Here is a 20,432-nt window from a genome sequence, read left to right as displayed (position 1 = left end):
GTCATCATAGTAAAGCAATTTTTTCCCATTTGTCTTTTTATAAACTTTCAATAAAGAAACAGAAGTTTTACAAGAGGAAATTGTTTCCAACTTGGAGTGTTTTATCAAATACTCGGTCCCAGCCCTTCTGCTAATTGTCTCTATGGAGCTGCAGAATGTCTTTTCCAAAAGACCATCAGGAGAACTAACCTCTTTGCCACCTGTTAGGTGACCTCTGAATAAAAATGCTGTTTAATTGGGAGAGTAAATCAAGAACAGAGTAACAGAACCAAATAATATTGTTGTTAAACTAATCAAATGAGTAATCTTCTTAAGATCATCTTATGATCTTGACTGATTTATGGCCTATGGTGAAAGTAAACAAACAAACAAAAAAGAACATAGTATGTAAACATCATTTTGGGCAGACTTGGTCTTCAGGAGTTGGGTTTTTTCTATTGCCTCTAGATTAAAGACACTGCACTTAACTTTAAATCCTCACAGAACTTTAGATTCTCCTGAGGTCAACCCAACTCAAAGCTCAATCAATGAATCTTTACCGTATCTTCTTTAAAGCATACATATTATGAAATAATTTACATTTCAATATTCCTGAAATATGCATTTTATTAATCCACCAAATCCAAAGGTAGCTTCAGGACCAAGAGAGTTTATTGAATTTAAGCAACATGTTACAATCTTAATTGCTCCAAATTATGCATGTCAAACGTATGAAATAACAAAGCTTGTAACTAAACAGATACACCTATAAGGATTTTTGTAAATCTCATTCTTTTGGAGTAGTAACAGCATTTTTAGAGGAATCCATTTTATTATGAAATTCTGTTAGGTCTTTGAAAATAAATATAGTTACTGAAGAAGATATAAAAATATAATATTTTTCATTAATACCTAAATATGGGCAGGCCAAAACTCATAAAGTTCCAAAAATTTAGATGTATTTTAGTTGTTGAAATTGTAGCATATTTTCCCACAGGAGAGGTAGGGAAAGGGAAGGCGGCTAGTCCTGAGGTCAGTCCATGCATTGATTTGCCCTTTGATGTACTGGCAGTAATAGCTGGAGTTTCTAATCCCAGGACCTGGGACCCCTATGATTGGGAAAGACATAAGGCTAAAGTAGAGAGTATTTTCTCTTTCCTAGACAAAAGACTGTTTTCCTGAGCAAAACTGTAGAAATGGCAACTTGACCCTAAGACAAAGCAAAATGAAAAAGTACATTTTGCTTAAATGAAAAGTTTGAAGTTACACCAGTATGAACTTTTTGAAATTGGCAGTATGTTCCCTTTATTTCAGTACCTTAAGTGACTATACTATTTTTATATTTGTTCTCCTTATACTCTAGGAGTAGTACTCAAAGGGTAACTTAAACATGAGAAAGAGAGGGGAGTTGTCAAAATACATATTTTTGGGCTCCATCATCCACAAAATTTAAATGCCATAGATCTGGACCCTAGGAATATGCAATTTATACAAACTCCTTAGATGAATCTAAATAGACTGCATTTACAGAATCACTGATCTAAAATCTTTCATTCATTTTTCCCAAAATAATTACTCTTAAAGGCACTATAGACTCCCATGACAGCAAATAAGAGTGTTTGTTTTTATTTACGTTGGAAGTTTAAAATGCAGGGACCATTTGTAGTATAACATCTCCAAATGAAATATTATCTGCCCCAAGTTGTGATGGGATGGTTATATACATAACATGTTGAACAGTGTACTGAATTAATTAAAATCTTCACACTTCGGAGATTCTTCTTTAGCTGAACACTGACAATGTAATGAAACTTTTCAGCTTGTATGCTGAAATATTATCAAAGTACAGTCAGCCCTCCATTTCCCTGGGTTCCACATTTGAGCATTCAACAAACCACACGCCTGTAATCCCAGCACTTTGGGAGGCCAAGGTGGGAGGATCACTGTAGGTCAGGCGTTCAAGGCCAGCCTAGCCAACATAGTGAAACCTCGTCTCTACTAAAAATACAAAAACTATCTGGGCATGGTGGCGGGCACCTCTAATCCCAGCTACTTGGGAGGCTGAGACAGGAGAACCACTTGAACCCAGGAGGCAGAGGTTGCAGTGAGCCGAGATTGTGCCACTACACTCCAGCCTGGGTGACATAGTAAGACTCTGTCTCAAAACAAACAAACAAACATATATATATATATATATATATATATATATACACACACACACACACACACATAGTTATGGCTATCATGTTGCATCTGTACTGAACATATACAGACATTTTTCTTATTATTTACTAAACAGTACAGTATAATAAGTATTTACAAAGCATTTATTAAATACATTAGGTAGTATAACTAATCTAGAGATGATTTAGTGTATACAAGAGGATGTGCATAGGTTATATGCAAATATTACTCAATTTTATATGAAAGACTCTGAACATCTGTGGATTTTGGTATCCACAGGGAATCCTGAAACCTATCCCCCACAGATACTGTGGGACAACTGTACCTTACTTATATTTCTTATATTTCCTAGATCCAAAAATCATTCATTTAATTAATACACCAACAGCCCAATGAACTTCTAATTATAAAAATGAAATTTCTTATGAAGTCATAGGATTTTTTTTAACCTAGAAAATTATTTGTTACAACACTTAGAAGGTTTTGTTATATGTAAATAGTGCTCTGATCTTGTATTCTAATGGCACCAATATATCAATAGGAATATGAGAAAGATGTTTTTATTCCTATCAAAGCTGATAGGAATTTTCAACTATTTTAAGTTAGGATGCCCATTTCCACCTGTCCTTGGCAATGACCTTAACAATGTATAAGAATTCTAGGTAGGTATGGGTTGGGAAGTCTCCAGTTTATTTGCTTAACCTATCTAAGAATACAGAAAAACCAAGCCTTCCTGATTTTGAAAGATTTGTTTTCTAAAAGTGTTTCTTTAAACCCAACTTAAATATCATAGCAGAAAACTTTTCATAAAGAAAATATAAATTGTCCTGCCATTCTAACTTTCATAGTTCTGAGATAATAATTTATATAATGTTAAATTTGCTCATCATTGTAAGCACTTTTTTCCCAAATAAACACCCTTCTTGGAATAACACATGCTGTCCTCCATTTCTCTCCTTGATCCTCAGGAAGCAGTGATACATGTCATTCAAAGGATACCTAGTTGGTGTTCCCTGTGGAGTGGTAACCAAGGGAAAATACATTCTGGGTGCAGAGTGTCAACAAAAACAAATTTAAAAAAATATGAAACCTCTAATGAGAATGGGGAACATGTGGTCCCGTGCTCTATAACAGATTCACATTAGCTATAATTTCTCTGCCTGCCACAAATATTTAAATAGTTGTTTAAAAAGAAAGAAAGAATGAATGAATGAGCAAAGTATGTGGCAGCTGAAAAATTTGTTTTTCCTTCCCCACGGACCTCCCAGAGGTCATCAGAAAACTAGGGAGCAATGTCTGATTATGCCAACTCTTCCTACTCTATATAAACAGATTTAGATGGGTTCATAAAAACTAGATTATTTGATATGTGTTTGTGTGTGTGTATGTGTGTGTGTGTGTGTGTTTTTATGGTAGGTGTGTATATACATATGCATCTTATCCCTAATGTTTCAAGCAGAAAAAGAGATGTATTATTTCCGTATACCATATTGAGAGTAACTACATTGAATATATTCACATGTATACTATGCAATTCAATAATTACTAATAAACATGTGCCATGTAAAAAATCTGTTTCCAAGTGAGTGAAGGACCTATGAGCTTTGTTTCTTTAAAAAGAAGTATTTAGAAATCTATATGAAAAGAATGCCTCAAACATATTAGGTCTAACTTAACTATGTGAATGAGTATTCTCTTGTCCAAAAAGCTAACTCAACAGTTACACTAAGTCATCATATAAAATTTTCAAAACCAAAGCCTCAGAAATTAAAAAAAGACTATATCTTTGTTTCTCTTGTTTAGTTAAAATCATAATGTAATTAGCTTTCTTTAATTTAAAAATGCTCTTAATTAAATCTTTACTTAGTAAAAAATAAATGAAAAGTAAAATGACATATTTACATGTCTGATCTGCCATTAGAGGTTAAGTTTTGATTACTTACCTAATGACACATTTATATAATTGATGGCAACTGTTCTCAATACTGAGACTTGCTTTAGCAATTGCAATTGTTTAGCTGATAAAATCACATTTGTGCTTTTGTTTTTAACTCTAAAAGATATTTGAATGTCTTTTTAATAGATAAATAGCTCTTTGCATAGAAATAAAAATAGTAGACTGAAAATGGATATGGTAATATAATGCTGTCTTTAATAAATCTGATTACTGATAGAAATGAAATACAATATTTGTGGCCTGGAAAATAAATATTATTTTAAAGTGTTCTGGTGATGAGTTTTTATCAATAAAATATGGCTCCAAAATCCCCAAAGATATGAAAAATTAACATCAAAAAAATACATTCACATTCCTAGTTGCTAAATAAGTATTTTGACATTTCCAAATATAACTGGCATCAATTTTTACATTCTGTATTTATGGTTAAAAATTAGAATGTACTTTGTAGGTTTTCACTGATTTCATGTGATTATTTTTCTTTTTGAACAACCATCTAAAGTGTAAAGGATTTTAGGATCTAAGTAATCATACCAGTGAATCCAAAGATTATTTCGGCTGTTTTTTTTTTTTTTTTTTAAACCACAGTAAAATATTGTATTCAATGTATTTTCTCTTTATTTACTTCATTCTTTTTTCCTACCAAAATACATCATTAACGACAAAATTTTGATAGAAGTAATAATTAACTTTTACATTTTTTTCATGGTGATATAATCACCTTGAAAATTGGAAAAAGTTTTAGAGCTCCTAAATTTTAATATGACTTATAACTTAAAATATTAAGTAAATTAAAATTATCTAAATTAAAAAGTTTGTAGATAACTGAAAAAAGAAAAACTCTTTCCTTTTTAAAATATGTATCTTTTGTCGTATAAATCAGAGTTGACAAATACTACATGTGAATCGTTTACAAATGCAAATTCAAGAGAAAAAAGATGAAAATACAGTATGAGCGGATTGCAAATTTCATCCCTTGTCCCTTATAATGAAGAAAAATTAATTTCAGTTTCATCCTCTAAATAGCTTGCTCTGTAACAAAATTGTAAGATGTCTTAAACTAAAATCTAATAGAAACCAATTCTTTGACACAGTCCTTAGATAACATTAATCAAAAGTTCTGCAAAGTAAAGAAAAATTTGGTTTTGCAATGCCTCTAAGAAACATCAGTTATAGAAATAGTCCCTACATATTAGATCCCCGTATTCTGTAAAGGAGTCTCAGGATTATATAGCAACCTGGAGTCAGGAATGGACTTAGGAAAAGAAAGAGTCAACGAGTGCCAGAGATGTGGTACAATAAGACCCTTAGTTGCCCTCCTAAACCTTCAGCTCTGTATATTCACATAGCAACCTTCCATAAAAAAAAAAAAAAATTCAGGTTTATATTCCACCTGCATTTAAGTGCTATATTTTTGCAAAGTGGGGATGTAAGTTTGACATCACTCTTGCTGAAGAGTGGCACAATATGTCACATTCAGAGCTTTCTAAAGTTAGAAATTTAGTCAATGGAAACTGAAAAAGAATCTTGAGAGCTGTCTTCTCTATAACATCTTGCCTATTAAATAAATTTAAAAATTTGATGTATATTCTAAATGATGTGCTCTTGCCAATGCAACAGTAATGTATGGATAGTTTTTATGATATTTACTCTATATGATGCCAACATGTGCCCCTTAACAAACTCCTTAGGAATTGCTGTCATTTTGGGGGACCACTTTCCTCCAAAGAGTACGACATATGCAATCTTTATTCCACCTCTTAATAGACATTCTATATCTCAAAAATTCAACATTTATCCCTAATCTTTATACGATTTTGGATGCTACCTCCAAACCCCTTTTAAAAATATTTCAAAATGCCCCTTTAGATATGTGAACACATTTTAGTATTTTTATAAATAAACATTAATTTCCAATGTACTGTATTTCCTTTCTGATATATTTACTTTAATGTCTTTTACCCCCGTTTGAAGTCTGGTTTTGGTCTTTCTCAGCTTTTAATTTCACTGCATGTGCTTCTTGCCCAATATTCTCTTAGAACCTCTGGCAGCCTCCTGCTCTGAATGTTTACCTTTCTGTTCATGCTTTGACACAGCTGTTTTCTCTTTGTCCTCCTTTTCTTTGGGTTTTGATGGTGTTTTTTGTACTTCTTTTACTTTTGCAGCTGTTTGCTTCACTTTCTCCTGTTTTCCACCTTTCACTTCCTTTTTAGTCTTTTCTTCACTCTTTTCTGCAGTCTTAGCTTTCTTCTGTTCTGTATAAAGTTAAGAGATGTTGAAATATTTTTGTTTATTTACAAACATAATGTTTCGTCTGTACTATGTCATTAAGGAAAATTGGAAAAGAAAGAGGGAAGAATGGAAAACAATGAAAAATACTGTTCTTAACATAAACACTTGTGACTTACCAGAGTTTTATAGTTTATAAAGTGCAATATTAGATAGACTACTAAAAGTGTTGTGGCTCTAATTTGTACATGAAAACACTATTTTTTAAGGCAATAGTAACTTTGCATGTCAACAAGGAGGCATTTGTAGTATGCAGTGGATGGATATACAGGCATGTTCAGTGAAAGACAATGTCCATACCAAAGAGTCCAGTGAAGTAGTCTCCTTTTATAAGCACGTGATCATTTTGCTCCATAACTGAAAGATCTTAAGGGTCATTCAAGAAACTGAAATGCCAATAGTCTTTTTTAAAGACAACAATTAGGAATGCAAGTGTAAAATTATCCACATTGGTGTTGACTAATAGAAATAAAACAATAGAATCCACTAGAGGATAACTGAGAGATATATATCTCTAATGATTTGGCTTTAGAAAAACTGAAAGTGCAGAAATTGAGATATTGGCTCCTATTTATCTTAAGTCAGCGATAATTCTACTAGTTTTTAAAGTCCTTAAACATATCCTGAGAAATTCAAAGGGCTATAAATAAAAATATATATGAATAGATACATAAATTAGAATATATATATATATTACACACATATATTCTTAATTTGATATTATCTGCATTTTGGAAGAGGGAACTGGGATGCAAATTAACTAGTCTGTGGATCATTCAAGTATCTTTTAAAAAGCAGTAATAATGCAGCACATAATGTGTGGAAAATTGTTCATAATAGATGCTGCGTATTGGACATTCCTTATTATATGTGACTACACATAACCACTATATGCCACAGCAGCTCTACTGCAATGTTGGAATCCTCCATGTCATTTGCTAATGTACTGTGGAGGCTTTATTGTCACCCATGTTAAAGAATTTGATGAAGGCCGGGCGTGGTGGCTCACGCCTGTAATCCCAGCACTTTGGGAGGCCAAGGCGGGCAGATCACGAGGTCAGGAGATCGAGACCATCCTGACTAACATGGTGAAACCCTGTCTCTACTAAAAATGCAAAAATTAGCTGGGCTTGGTGGTGCATGCCTGTAATCCCAGCTACTCAGGAGACTGAGGCAGGAGAATCACTTGAACCCGGAAGGCGGAGGTTGCAGTGAGCCGAGATTGGGTCATTGCACTCCAGCTAGGGTAACAAGAGTGAAACTCCGTCTCAAAAAAAAAAAAAAAAAAAAAAAAAAAAAAAAAAAAAGAATTTGATGAAAAAATGTAATCAAGTTTATTGACTTTGGTACCCTAAATGATGATTTCAGGCTAAACCAAGATAATATCAGAAGGTCCCATTGAGATAATGAAAATGATAATGCCAGATGCTGGTTAGCTTGCAAAACAAAAATGATCTGTGGTACTGCACTTAATTGACTATGCCAGCACTTCCCAAAACACTGTTTCTCAGATACTTCAGATATTTACAGGAAGATGTTGATACTGTATTAGGTGCTGGAAAATATTCTCATGACCAAATTCATTTGGAAACCATAAGCTAACCTGGTCATTTAACTTGGACTTTCTCAAAACTGAAGTGTATTGAGAATTTTTAAGAAAGGGAATTATGATATACATTATTCAATATTGTTTAATCATAAAATTATCATACAAATATTACCCAATTACTGCATAATTTTTTTTAAATTGAGATGGAGTCTTGCTTTGTCATCCAGGTTGGAGTGCAATCGCATGATCTTGGCTCACTGCAACCTCTGCCTCTCAGTTTTAAGCAATTCTCCTGCCTCAGCCTCCCAAGTAGCTGAGATTACAGGCTACCGCCACCAAGCCTGGTTAATTTTGTCTTGTTAGTAGAGATGGGGTTTCACATGTCCATAAACTTTCAACATCTTTGTGGCTTCTATGACTACACTCAGGGGATTTTCTTCTTCTTCCTGTAAATCATTTCTAAACCTCTTTTGCTGGTTTCTGCTCTTCCCTGCAGTAAACTCAAACATTTCTGAGACTGAAACCAGCAACTTTCTGCGCAGGACTTTAAATTGAAATCATACCAGAATTCCACACTGGAATGTTTATTAGTGTCTGTCTGGGAAGAAAGTTTCACTGGAATGGTCAACAGCACCTCAATCTCATACAACTCATTATATGTTCACCTAAAAACACTGAGACTTTGTGTTGACCAGGACTCATAGCTAATTGCTGGAGCTCTAAAAATCAGCATAATAATAAAACTATCTGAATAAATTTTAGCATAGCAAAATTAAAACCCTGCAGTATCTGACTTCCTCCTATCTCCCATCTTACAGCATCTTTCCAAAAATTTATTCCTCTACTGAACGGCTTTCTTTCTTTTGAATATTTTATGTATTTTTCCATGTGTCAAATATTGTCAGATTGGATTCTCTATATTTTCTATATTTTTCCACATACTTAAATTTCTTTCTTTTTTTTTTTTTTTTTTTTGTTTGTTTGTTTTTGTTTAGTCAGACTCTCAGCTCTGTTGCCAGGCTGGAGTGCAATGGCATGATCTCGGCTCAGTGCAACCTCCGCCTCCCGGGTTCAAGCCACTCTCCTGCATCAGCCTCCTGAGTAGCTGGGATTACAGGCATGTGCTACCATGATCCACCATGATCGGCTAATTTTTGTATTTTTAGTAGAGATGGGGTTTCACCATGTTAGCCAGGCTGGTCTTGAACTCCTGACCTCAGGCAATCCACCCACCTCGGCCTCCCAAAGTACTGGGATTAAATTTCTTCATGGTCAATTCATATGCAAAAAAAAAATGGCTCTCCCAATTGAATTAATAATGTCTTCCCCTGAGCTTCCACTTGCCTGAATTTTTATTAAAGTATACATTTTATTCTTCATTATATATCTTGAATTATAGATAGTTTGATCTATCGGTCTTCCCTACCAGACAGAGAGTGCTTGGGGGTAGGAATTCTATTATTCATTTTTGTATCACCGTAGTGTCTAGCACAATGCTTTTTTCAGGGAAAACACAGGATAAAGGTATACTTGATTAGGAATTTTGATGAAGGAGAGAGTAAATATTCCACTATACTCAGTCATATGTATAATATAGTGATATAGAGACTGCATATGTACATATGTGTTTAGAAATAAACTTGTCTAAACCTGTTAAATTTGACAGCTTTTGTTTGTTTATACTAATTGGTATGAAATTGCTATATTTGCTTACTCTAAATGACAGCTATTTACTCCTTGTAAGTTACAGTTGATTTAACCTTAACTTGTAGTATGGAATTATAGATGTGCGAAATTCAGATTTATTTTTAATGCCATTATAATTTATAAGTGGGCAATTATTATTTTCTAAGAGGTAGAACCACATATATAGCCAACTCATTATAATCGTTGACTTTAAGTATAAAAATAATAAAATATTTTCTACCTATTTTAGACACTTTTCAATCACCTTCACCCTGGAAATAGATAACTTTGCCTTATACTAGAAAAAAATGAGTGAGAACTAAACAATGATGTGGCTATAATAAAGAAAATATCATGAAACTAAAGCAACACCCAACTTCTATTTAGTTTTAAGTTGAGTAGATATTCTTCAATTTTGTGCCAAAATATTTTTCCTGATTTTTCCCTAAAGTAATGTAAGTGATGAACTTTATTAAGGAATGAAAAAAATAAAAAGTATTGCCATGGGTATTCAAATCACCCGGTTTTATTTAGGAAGGCATTTTATTTATGACTTTTGTCAAATGGAAAATAAAATGGCTAAATCAAAAAAATTACATCAGCATATTTCATTAGATCTTGGAATTAGCATGATCCATTAGCTACTGCATCAGATTCAGAATGTCTGATGCCAAAGTATTAAATAGAACAATATCCCTCAATAAACATACTACACATGTTGGGAGTTAGAAAATAACAAATTTTATATCTCATTCCATAAAGAAATGCAAACTGCTTAACTTATCTTTGCTTCAGTTTCTTTGCATTGAAAAAAAAAAGAATCACCACTATAGCTGCCTCTTCCTCTATGGAAGCTGTGGAGATAAGTAACACTGAGCAAACGAATTTGAATTCTGCAAAATAAGTACATAAACATTTCTAATATTATATCTGCATAATCCGCATGTCTAGAGCTCTTGGAGTTTCCCTGGAACTTGCTCAAAGTTTAACGTACAGCAAGAATTACTATTTCATTATTATTTTACATTTGAAAAATCTAAGTATCAAAAAGCCATTTATCAAAGATGGTGCAACTAAATGAGTCAGGAGTAGAAAGAGTAGAATCAGAATGACTAACCCAATTTCTAATCACAATAAATTTCACACTTATTAATATTAACCTGAAAAGATGATACAAAAAAATGTACTTTAAGACATATAAGGGCAGATGTAAATATACATGAACCATGTGAAAGTGATAAAATGTCTTCCTGAAAGTGACCAAGGAAACAATAACCTCTCTTCATCAAACACACAGACATCTGAAGGTCACACTGACATCCACATCAAATAGACAGCCTGGCCCAAACTTAGCTCACCTCACTCAACTTCTCTTTTCATCATTGTTTTCTTCTTCTTCTACCCTGTCTTTGTTATTTTTAATGAACTACAGAAATAGGCTAGTTTTCTCAGTGGATATGGGGTCCTACATATGTATCAAGGTAGACATTAAAGGTCCACTCTTCCCCAGGAGAAATCCCTGAAGTGTTCTAACCAGTGACTGCCTTTCAGCAAGCAGTATGCAACAGAGCAAGAAACATGCTGGGTTCTATGCAAGTGCCTCTGGAAATCACAGCTCTTCAAAGGGAGATTCTACTTTAACTGATCACACCTTTCAAAGATACTTTATAATTTTTTCTATCTTTAATGTCACATAGAAGGCTTATGACTTTTTTATCTTATTTTGTTTCACCAGAAACCACCTATCATATAAAGAACACTTTCTATTAATTTCTTATAACATAATACATATACATATAAAATAAAAATAAAAAGTATATACTGTATACAAACATGTGTACACACATACACATACATATACATGTTGTAAACAGACACATATATACTTATGCATACATATATATACACATATATATGTATGTTTGTGTGTGTATGTGTATGTGCATGTGTACCTCCCCCAGAAGAATGATGTAAATATGTAAATGGAAAGTATTTATGGCAAGCAGACTCAAGATGGCCCCCAGTGACTCCCAACTTGTGGCATTCATATCCTTGTGCAATCATCTTCCCTTCAATATGGGTTGGCCTAGGAATTTGCTGCTAACCCATATGGCAAAGGTGATTGAATATGACTTCCATGATTAGTCTAGATAAGATTGTAATTTCTGTCTTCCTGTTTCTCTCTCATTAGGTTTAATGAAGCCAGCTGTCATGTTCATAGGACTCATATGTCAAGGAACTAAAGATGGTCCATAGCCAACAGCCAGCCAGGAACTGATTGACTAGTAGTCCTCGAGGAACTGAATCTCACTAACAACCGTATAATGAACTTAAAAATAGTGCTTCCTCAGTTGAACTTTCAGATGAGACTGAAGTCCTAGTTAACACTTTGTTTGCTGCCTTGTAAGATTGCGAAACAGAGGCCTGAGCTAAGCCATGCCCAGATTCTTGATCCACAGAAACTGTGAGATAATAAATGTGCATTGATTTAAGCCTCAAATGTTGTGGTAATGCTCTACAAAGCAATGCGTAACTAATGCAGTATTCAACAAATTTTTGGAAAAACTGTGATGCTTGAAGACATGTATTTAATTATTTTTGTGAAGAATACTCAATTTATACTTACCGCACCTGGGTTTTTAGTCTTACCCCAATCATAAAGTAGTTTTATGACCTGGCAAAAATTTGTTTCTCTCTCTCTAGAGGTCACTTTCTTCATCTGTTAAACTAGGCAATTAATTTATGTGATCTTTAAAATGTCCACTAGATTTCATACATCTATCACATAAGATTCCATGTATATGTAATGAAAATAAATTATATATATGCAAAATGTGTTTTCATTTATATCTATGAAACAGGAGAAACAAAATAAAATTACTTTTATTTACTGTAATTTAATCTTGAAAGTAAATTCATGTTATCTTCTAAAAATGTTTCAATTTACAATTCATCCATATTAAATTTAATAAAATGATATTTGGTTATCTAATGGAAGATTTATTGAAAATATATCTGCTTCAAATATCTCATTATTTTACATTTAGTAGATAATCAAACTAAATCTTAAAAATGCTTCTAAGTTTTACCTAAATGGGTAGTTTCTTAAAACTACTGAATTGAAGCTTCTAGCCGATCGCCGAAAATGTATATTTAAAAAAAAAAGGGAGAAGTTTAAATGTAGGGAATAGGATTAAATTATCAAATAAACTCCATTTTTTTCTAGTAATTGGCAGATAAATTTAATACATAAAAACTTTGTTATTCAATATGCCAAAATATATAATATTAAAGTGATATACTAATGAATATATTTGGCATATTATTATGGTACTTTCAGTTCTCAAACTTTTAAAGTAAAAATATTGATCAAGATTTATGTATGACCACTTTCTTTTTTTATTTAGACAGTCTCACTCTGTTGCCCAGGCCGGAGTGCAGTGGCACTATCTCAGCTCACTGCAACCTCTGCCTCCAGGTTTCAAGATATTCTCCTGTCTCAGCCTTCCAAGTAGCTGGGATTACAAGTGTGTGCCACCACACTTTGCCAATTTTTAAATTTTTACTAGAGACAGGGTTTCACCATTTTGGCCAGGCTGGTTTTGAACTCCTGACCTCAAGCAATTCACCTGCCTCAGCCTCCTAACATGCTGGGATTACATGTGTGAGCCACTGTGCCCAGCCAATTCTTTCTTTTTGATACAAGAAAATAATTTACTGTGCAGAAGTTGCCTATATGTCCATTTTTGCTTTGGTTACCTATGCTTTTGAGGTCTTGCTCAAGAAATCTTTGCCCACACCAACGTCCTAAAGCATTTCCCCAATGTTTTCTTCAAGTAGTTTCATAGTTTCAGGTCTTACATTTAAGTCTTTAATTCAGTTTGATTTGATTTTTGTATATGGTGAGAGATAGGGGTCTAGTTTCATTCTTCTACATAATCGGTTTTCCTAGTACAATTTATAGAAGAGACTGTCCTTTCCTCAACATATGTTCTTGGTGCTCAGTGGCAAAATAGAATGACTATAGTTAACAATAATTTATTGTATATTTCAAAATAACTAGAGAGTGAATTTGGAATGTTCCCAACTCAAAGAAATAATAAATGTTTGAGGTGATGGATATCCCAATTACCCTGATTTGATCATTATATATTGTATGCTTGTATCAAAACATCACATGTACCCCATAAATATGTACAACTACTATGTACCTATAAATATTGAAAATAATTTTTTAAAAAGAAAATTCTGAATTTGAGTATTCTAAAATCAAATTCAAGGTATAATACTGGTGAAAAATTGTGAACCAAATATGTTATTTTAGTTTCTTTATTGTTGTGGTAACAAATTACAACAAACTTAGCCAATTAAAATAACACCCACTTATATTATCTTCCAGTTTTTATGATTCCAAAGTGTTGGCTCAGCATGGCTCTACTGAATTCTCTGCTTAGGGCCCACAAAGCTGAAATCAAATTGTCACCTAGTCTTTGTGTTTTACTGGAGACTAGAGGAAAGAATTGGCTTTAATGCTTATTCAACATGGAGGCAGAATTCATTTTCTTCTCACGTTTTCAAGCCAGCCAATGGGCAAAAGTCCTCATACTTCAAATCTCTTTGTTGTCTGCTGAATCTCTCCACATTTAAAGACTCATGGTATTACATTGAACCCACCTGGATAATCCAGGATAACCTCCCTATTTTAGAACAATCTTCATTGTCTCTGCAATTTTTTTTTTCCATGTAATATAACATAGCCACAGGGATGACACCAAGGGGTGAATGAGGGTCATGGGGCTCAAAATTCTGTCTACCACATATGATGAAGCTCTTCATTTTCCTCTCACATTTTGAGATTCTCTAGTAATTGTTCAGTTTAATTATTCTTTTAGATATTAAATTTTAAATGTAAGACCAAATTAACTTTTTAATGTAAATAAAATGATAAAAGTTTACAAATATCCAACTATCTGTTACCCAAAAATTAATTTTTCAAAGTAAAAAGAATTTAGTTATGGAAATAATAAATTGAAAAGTTACCTTTTGCCACTGTCTTTGTTTCTGGTTTTTCTTTTTTCTCAATTTTTTCCTTGTGAGTTGCTTAAACAGAAAATTTTACATTAGTACACAGTTTTAATAGATTTCAAAACCAAGCTTTCTTTTGACCTCAGCTTCATAAGTGCTAAAACCTAATATGTAATATTTTGAAAATTTATGACATTAATAAGTCTAATTCAGAAATAAAGAGTTACCAATGTAATAACAGTTGTATAGAATTCAATGTAAAAGTCTAGGCATTAAGATTTAGCTTTTTGAAAATCAGATCCACTCTTTTTCAAGTCATTATTACAAATAGATAAAGCTTTCAGGGAAGACAAACTGAGAGGGAAAATTTTTTATAAGAATTTGTCAAAAAATATATTATTATGTTTATTTTTAAATTTCAATTAAATTGTGTCATTTGGTAGATTACCAAATAATCATACATTTTTTCAATATTTACATACTACTTTTTCAAGAATAACAATGGTAATTAAATAAACTATGAAAATTAAGTAGTAAAATATGAGATTTAATTGGACAGTTGATAAAGTATATGTATTGAATTACTAGAGAAAAAATTAGTTCCACAGATTTCCATTTCTCCAACGTATAACAAAAATAGTAAGAATGTACATCAGCTTTACTTACATCATCAAGAAATGTTTAAAATATGTACTCAAAAATCTATTATTTTTAAATACAGTTGTTGAATAGTGTCCTCCAGAATCTTGGAGAGATGATTTAAGCCTTAGAAAGCCTAATGTTCAGTTGAAGACCAGTGTCCCTGACAGATGCAGAGTTGCTGAGAGCCCAAGTGCCTCCTCCTCCAGAGTTTCAGCCTCTCCACCACTCAGGCCTGCCCACAGCCACCTCCACTACCACTTGGGATTATGCGTAATATATTAGACAATGTTAACAAAAGGAGCATTATGCTAGGCTAAGCAAGGCACTAGTCACATAAAGTCACAGGATTACATTATAATAACATATCTCCTAAAAAGTAAACATCTTTTAATTGGCATAAGGTAAATAAAAGAGCGCTTACAATGTAGCATTTTATTTCTGCTTTTCAATTTGAATACATTTTTCTGCAGCACTTATAATTTAAGGGCAAAAATTCCTAAATTTTTTTTTTAATAGAAAACATTTAGCTACTGTGAAGTTTGAAAAAAAAAAATCACAAGGAATAGCCGATTATTTCATTAAGTCAGAATACACAGAACCTAGTGCTAATAATTCTGCTTAACCCAATAGCAGACAAGAAAAGGTCATCTATTTCTAGAACAGAGAAAGGAGATGGTTGTATTGAAGTTCATGGAAATTGAACATGAAGAAAATATGATAAGAAAATAAGAAAATAAACATGAAGAAAACAACAACTATTTAATTGAAATTTTCTTTTTTTTTCTGTAGGTTATTGGGGTACAGGTGGTATTTGGTTACATGAGTAAGATTTTTAGCGTGATTTGTGGGATTTTGGTATTTTTAAGTGTAAATATACCATAAAAAATATTGAAACGTATTTCAACTGATCTGATTCCTAAATGTCATAATGTGTTCTACCTAACTGGAATGTTTAACAAAACAAAAACTTCAGCAGACTATGCATACTCTGGATGCATAAATCAGCTGAAATCTGGCCCGGTTATCCTAGACACAATCCACCATAAAACAATAGCAAAAATTAAGTTAGAATTTTACTTCACATCATACATTGAGATGGATTTTTGAGGAATTAACGTTCATTTAAAATAGGAAACAATCTTTTTTGGATGGGCACTGTGGTTCACACCTGTAATCCCAGCACTTTGGGAGGCTGAGGTGAGCAGATCACTTGAGGTCAGGAGTTCGAGACCAGCCTGGCCAACATGGCAAAACCCCATTTCTACTAAAAATACAAAAATTATCCAGGTGTAGTGTGTAGTGGCACATGTCTGTAGTTCTAGCTACCAGAGCTGCTGAGGCATGAGAATCTCTTGAACCCTGGAGGCAGAGGTTCCAGTGAGCTGAGATTGCACCACTGAACTCCAGTCTGGGTGGCAGAGTGAGACTCTGTCTCAAAACAAACAAAAACAAAAACAAAAACAAAAATCTTTTTTCAACTTGAGGAAAATATTAGTGGCTATTGAATTAATTATTGAATGAAGATTCAAAGCCAGAAACACCACAAGAAAATATCAGCATATCTAACCACCTAAAAAATTCAAGAATCTAAACATATGCATACATGCATACACACATATATGAACTCACACATATCCGTTCACAAAGACAGAAAGCAAAATATTAACTGTAAAACAAAGTCAGAAAAATATTTGAAAATAAGTTATAGATGAAGGGGTATACATATCCAAAACACACACACACACACACACACACACACACACACACACATATCATTTGGAGAAATGGGCAGTGAGTATGAACAGTTACACATGATATATACATCGCTAAAAACCATATTTGAATCTTTCAACTTAGTAAGAGGTTAAAAATACTTTGCAGAGACATGGATGAAGCTGGAAGCCATCATTCTCAGCAAACTAACACAGGAATAGAAAACCAAACACTGCATGTTCTCACTCATAAGTGGGAGTTAAACAAGGAGAACACATGGACTCGGGGTAACATCACACAGTGGGGCTTGTCGGGGGTTGGGGGCAAGGGGAGGGAGAGCATTAGGACAAATACCTAACGCATGCAGGGCTTAAAATCTAGGTGACAGGTTGATAGGTGCAGCAAACCATCATGGCACATGTACACCTATGTAACAAACCTGGATATGTATCCCAGAACTTAAAGTAAAATTTTAAAAGAAGAAAGAAAAACTAAGAAAACATGATACCTTCAAAGGAACACAATAACACTCCAGTAACAGGCCTCCAAAAAAGGGAAATCTATGAAATGCCTTCCAAAATAATAATCATGAGGAAACTCAGAGAGAAATAAAGAGAACACAAAAAATAAAAAGGAAGGAGAAAAATAATTCACGATCTGAACATGAAATTCAGTAAACAGATAGATATCATAAGAAAGACCCAAACAGAAATCCTAGAACTGAAGAACTTAATGAATAAAATAAAAAATAAAATTAACCTTAACAATTAACTAGATTATCAGGAAAAAATACAGAGGAAGAACATTCTCATTTAAACACTATGCAGCTTTTTAAAGAGAATGAGAACAATATTTAGTGATATGAAAATATTTCAGGATGTATTGTTAAATTGTAAAAGTCAGGTTATAGGACATACTAGATTTTGTGTAAAAATAGCAGGAAAATAACATGTACTATCTGGAAAACACATAATAAAGCTCTGGAAGGATGCATGTAAAATTTACGGAGTGGTTTACTGTGAGTATGTGGGTTTGGCATGATATGGGAATCAGTAGGCTGGGAGCAAGGTAAGAGGAAGGTTTTCACAAAGTATCTTTATGTGTAGAGCAATTAGATCTTATTATCTATTCTACATAAATAAATAACAATTAGAAATTAAAGCAATCTAATAGATAATCAAAATATGCAAGTTACAGTAATGACATCTACTTTCTTACCTATCAAACTGACAAGTACTTCTGATATAGTATCCTCATTGCTGTCTAAGGCAGTCTGAAAACTGCCAGAGGAAAAACTGACACAACATTTCTGGAAAGTAAAGTGGTAACTGAATTCAACAGCCTTAAGTATTTATCTCAATTCAGAAATTCCTTTTTTCAGATTCTAGTCAGAGAAAATAATCCTAATTTAATTTGTAAAACTGCGTGGTCATCTAAAATCTGAATGTAAAGAGTAGGAAGTCAATGGGAAAGGAATCAGTGTGTTAAAACAGTAATAAAAATAACTTCATACCTTTCTTTTCAGGTTTTTCTTTTTCTCTTACTTTTTCTTTTTCTTTGTGTGTAACTAAAAAGAAACAGATAAATAGTTTTCATCTAAATAACAGGAATAAATGAGGAGATGCTTGCATGGCAGTTTTTTATGTCAAAAACTTACCTGCTACTTTTAGAAATCTTTCTTTAACTGGATTGAGATTTTATGTAGTTAGAAGTTTAAACTTCAAGATAATTATAGATTTATTTCTTATTTCTAGTTTTTATTTCATATCCTCCAAGCACAAACTAGTACCTAAACCAAGTTTGATTGCAAAGATAATAATACCCGTCAGCTTTTCCAAATCCTTAATTGAAATAATTGGAAAATTTAAAAAATTATCATGCTATATGCCAAAGGAGCCTGGCTTTGATATTGGATGAATGCCAGAAATATGAGGATGAAAATATAGAGAAATAATTTTCTGATCTTGAAGCAGAGAACAATCAACCTAAATAGTATGTATTAATCTTATACAGAAACACTCCACACTAGATGTTTTAAAATATATACTGGAATAAGACTAGGAAATACCAAATCTTTTCAGCAAAAATAAAATTTAACTTAATATGAGCAGTGATCTCATCAATTATTACGACTAAAATTTAAGTCATAATCTTACCCCATACCTTAGTCATAATTCTTATTCATTATCCATGCTAGAAACATGAGACTCATCCCAATTTGTCTTTCTCTTTTATTTTTCCTTTTCATTCATTCACCAAGCTCTTTCAATCATGCCTTTTTAATATTCCTTTTACTTGTTTTCTTTTATCCAATATTATTCTCCTTAACTATCACTTATTTACACAAGAATATAGAAAGAACACCTGCTATGTGCTAAAGACTCTCCTCAACAAGATAGAGTTCATTCCTGTCGCCATGATGTCAATAAACTAATGATTAGTGGATGCTAAGCAAATAATTATAAAGGTAGGTAATTGCAGGGAGTCAAATTGCTATGAAGAAAAAATGCAATGTGGAATGTTGATGTCTAAAATGACCTAATCTAATCTGTTTGTTGGGGAGGAGTCCTTGGTAGAAATGACATTTAAGAGTATGAGAAATGAGAAGAAATTAACCTAGTAAGAGATTAGGAGGGCAAAGGGGAAGAGACCAATTTCCAATTCAGCAGTTGAGAGCAGGATGTCTCTTTTGGGCGTATTATTTTACCTATCATAATATTATAATACCCTGACTTCTCTTTTGAACTTTTAGATTTTAGATTTTTATGTCCCATATTAACCTTTCTAACATGAAAATCCGGTATCATTCACTCCTCTGTTACAAATGTTAGTGCCTCCTCACTGCTTAGCATGATATCTGTCACATAGTGGGTGCTATATCAAAATAAAAATATTTTACTGCTCTAGTGATCTGACATTTGCTTACCAACCCCGTGTTTACCAACCCAATGTCATCTGCAAAGAATTTCTCCTTGAACTTTATACTCTAGTTATAACGAAATGCTAGTAGTTCCACAAGCACACCATGTGCCCTCATGATGTTTCTGCGTCTCTGCCTGTGTGTGTCTTCCACCTAGAATTACCACACCCACATTTCTTCATTTTCCTTTCCCTATTCCATGCACTCTTTCATCTTGGTTCAAATGTCTCCTCTGGAACATTTTCTTTGATCTCTACTTATTCCACACACCAATTGCACCATGTACATTAATTATGCTTCAGGAATTTAATAATAATATTGATACTGTTAACATTTCTAACTACTCAGTAAATGAAATCCTTTGGGGCTACACCATATTTATTATTATTATTATTTTACATTTCCAGGTCATCACAAGATCTCAGTCACATAGTGGACTCTGTAATATTTTTGAATAAGTGAAATTCTAAAATATTCTAAGAGCTAGT

The 20,432-nt window shown here is 33.0% G+C and overlaps 1 protein-coding gene across 23 annotated transcripts in view; it reads right to left on the bottom strand.

The window, feature by feature from the left end:
- The window catches only part of TRDN (triadin), a 407,680-nt gene that overhangs the window by 271,651 nt on the left and 115,597 nt on the right, over nucleotides 1–20,432 (bottom strand). For all 23 annotated transcript variants that reach the window (XR_007725165.1, XR_007725166.1, XR_007725167.1 and 20 more), the window contains exons 6-8: nucleotides 18,538–18,591; nucleotides 14,685–14,744; nucleotides 6,193–6,375 (exon numbers count right to left, since the gene is read on the bottom strand). Coding sequence is in view for 20 of the 23 variants with exons in the window: in XM_050788685.1 (XP_050644642.1) it covers nucleotides 6,193–6,375; nucleotides 14,685–14,744; nucleotides 18,538–18,591 (297 nt within the window). In the remaining 3 variants the exon portion in view is untranslated. The remainder of the gene's footprint in view (nucleotides 1–6,192; nucleotides 6,376–14,684; nucleotides 14,745–18,537; nucleotides 18,592–20,432) is intronic.

Source organism: Macaca thibetana, chromosome 4 (genome assembly GCF_024542745.1).
Source record: "Macaca thibetana thibetana isolate TM-01 chromosome 4, ASM2454274v1, whole genome shotgun sequence".
Classification (NCBI taxonomy): domain Eukaryota; kingdom Metazoa; phylum Chordata; class Mammalia; order Primates; family Cercopithecidae; genus Macaca; species Macaca thibetana.
This window is presented reverse-complemented; position numbering and strand designations above follow the sequence as displayed.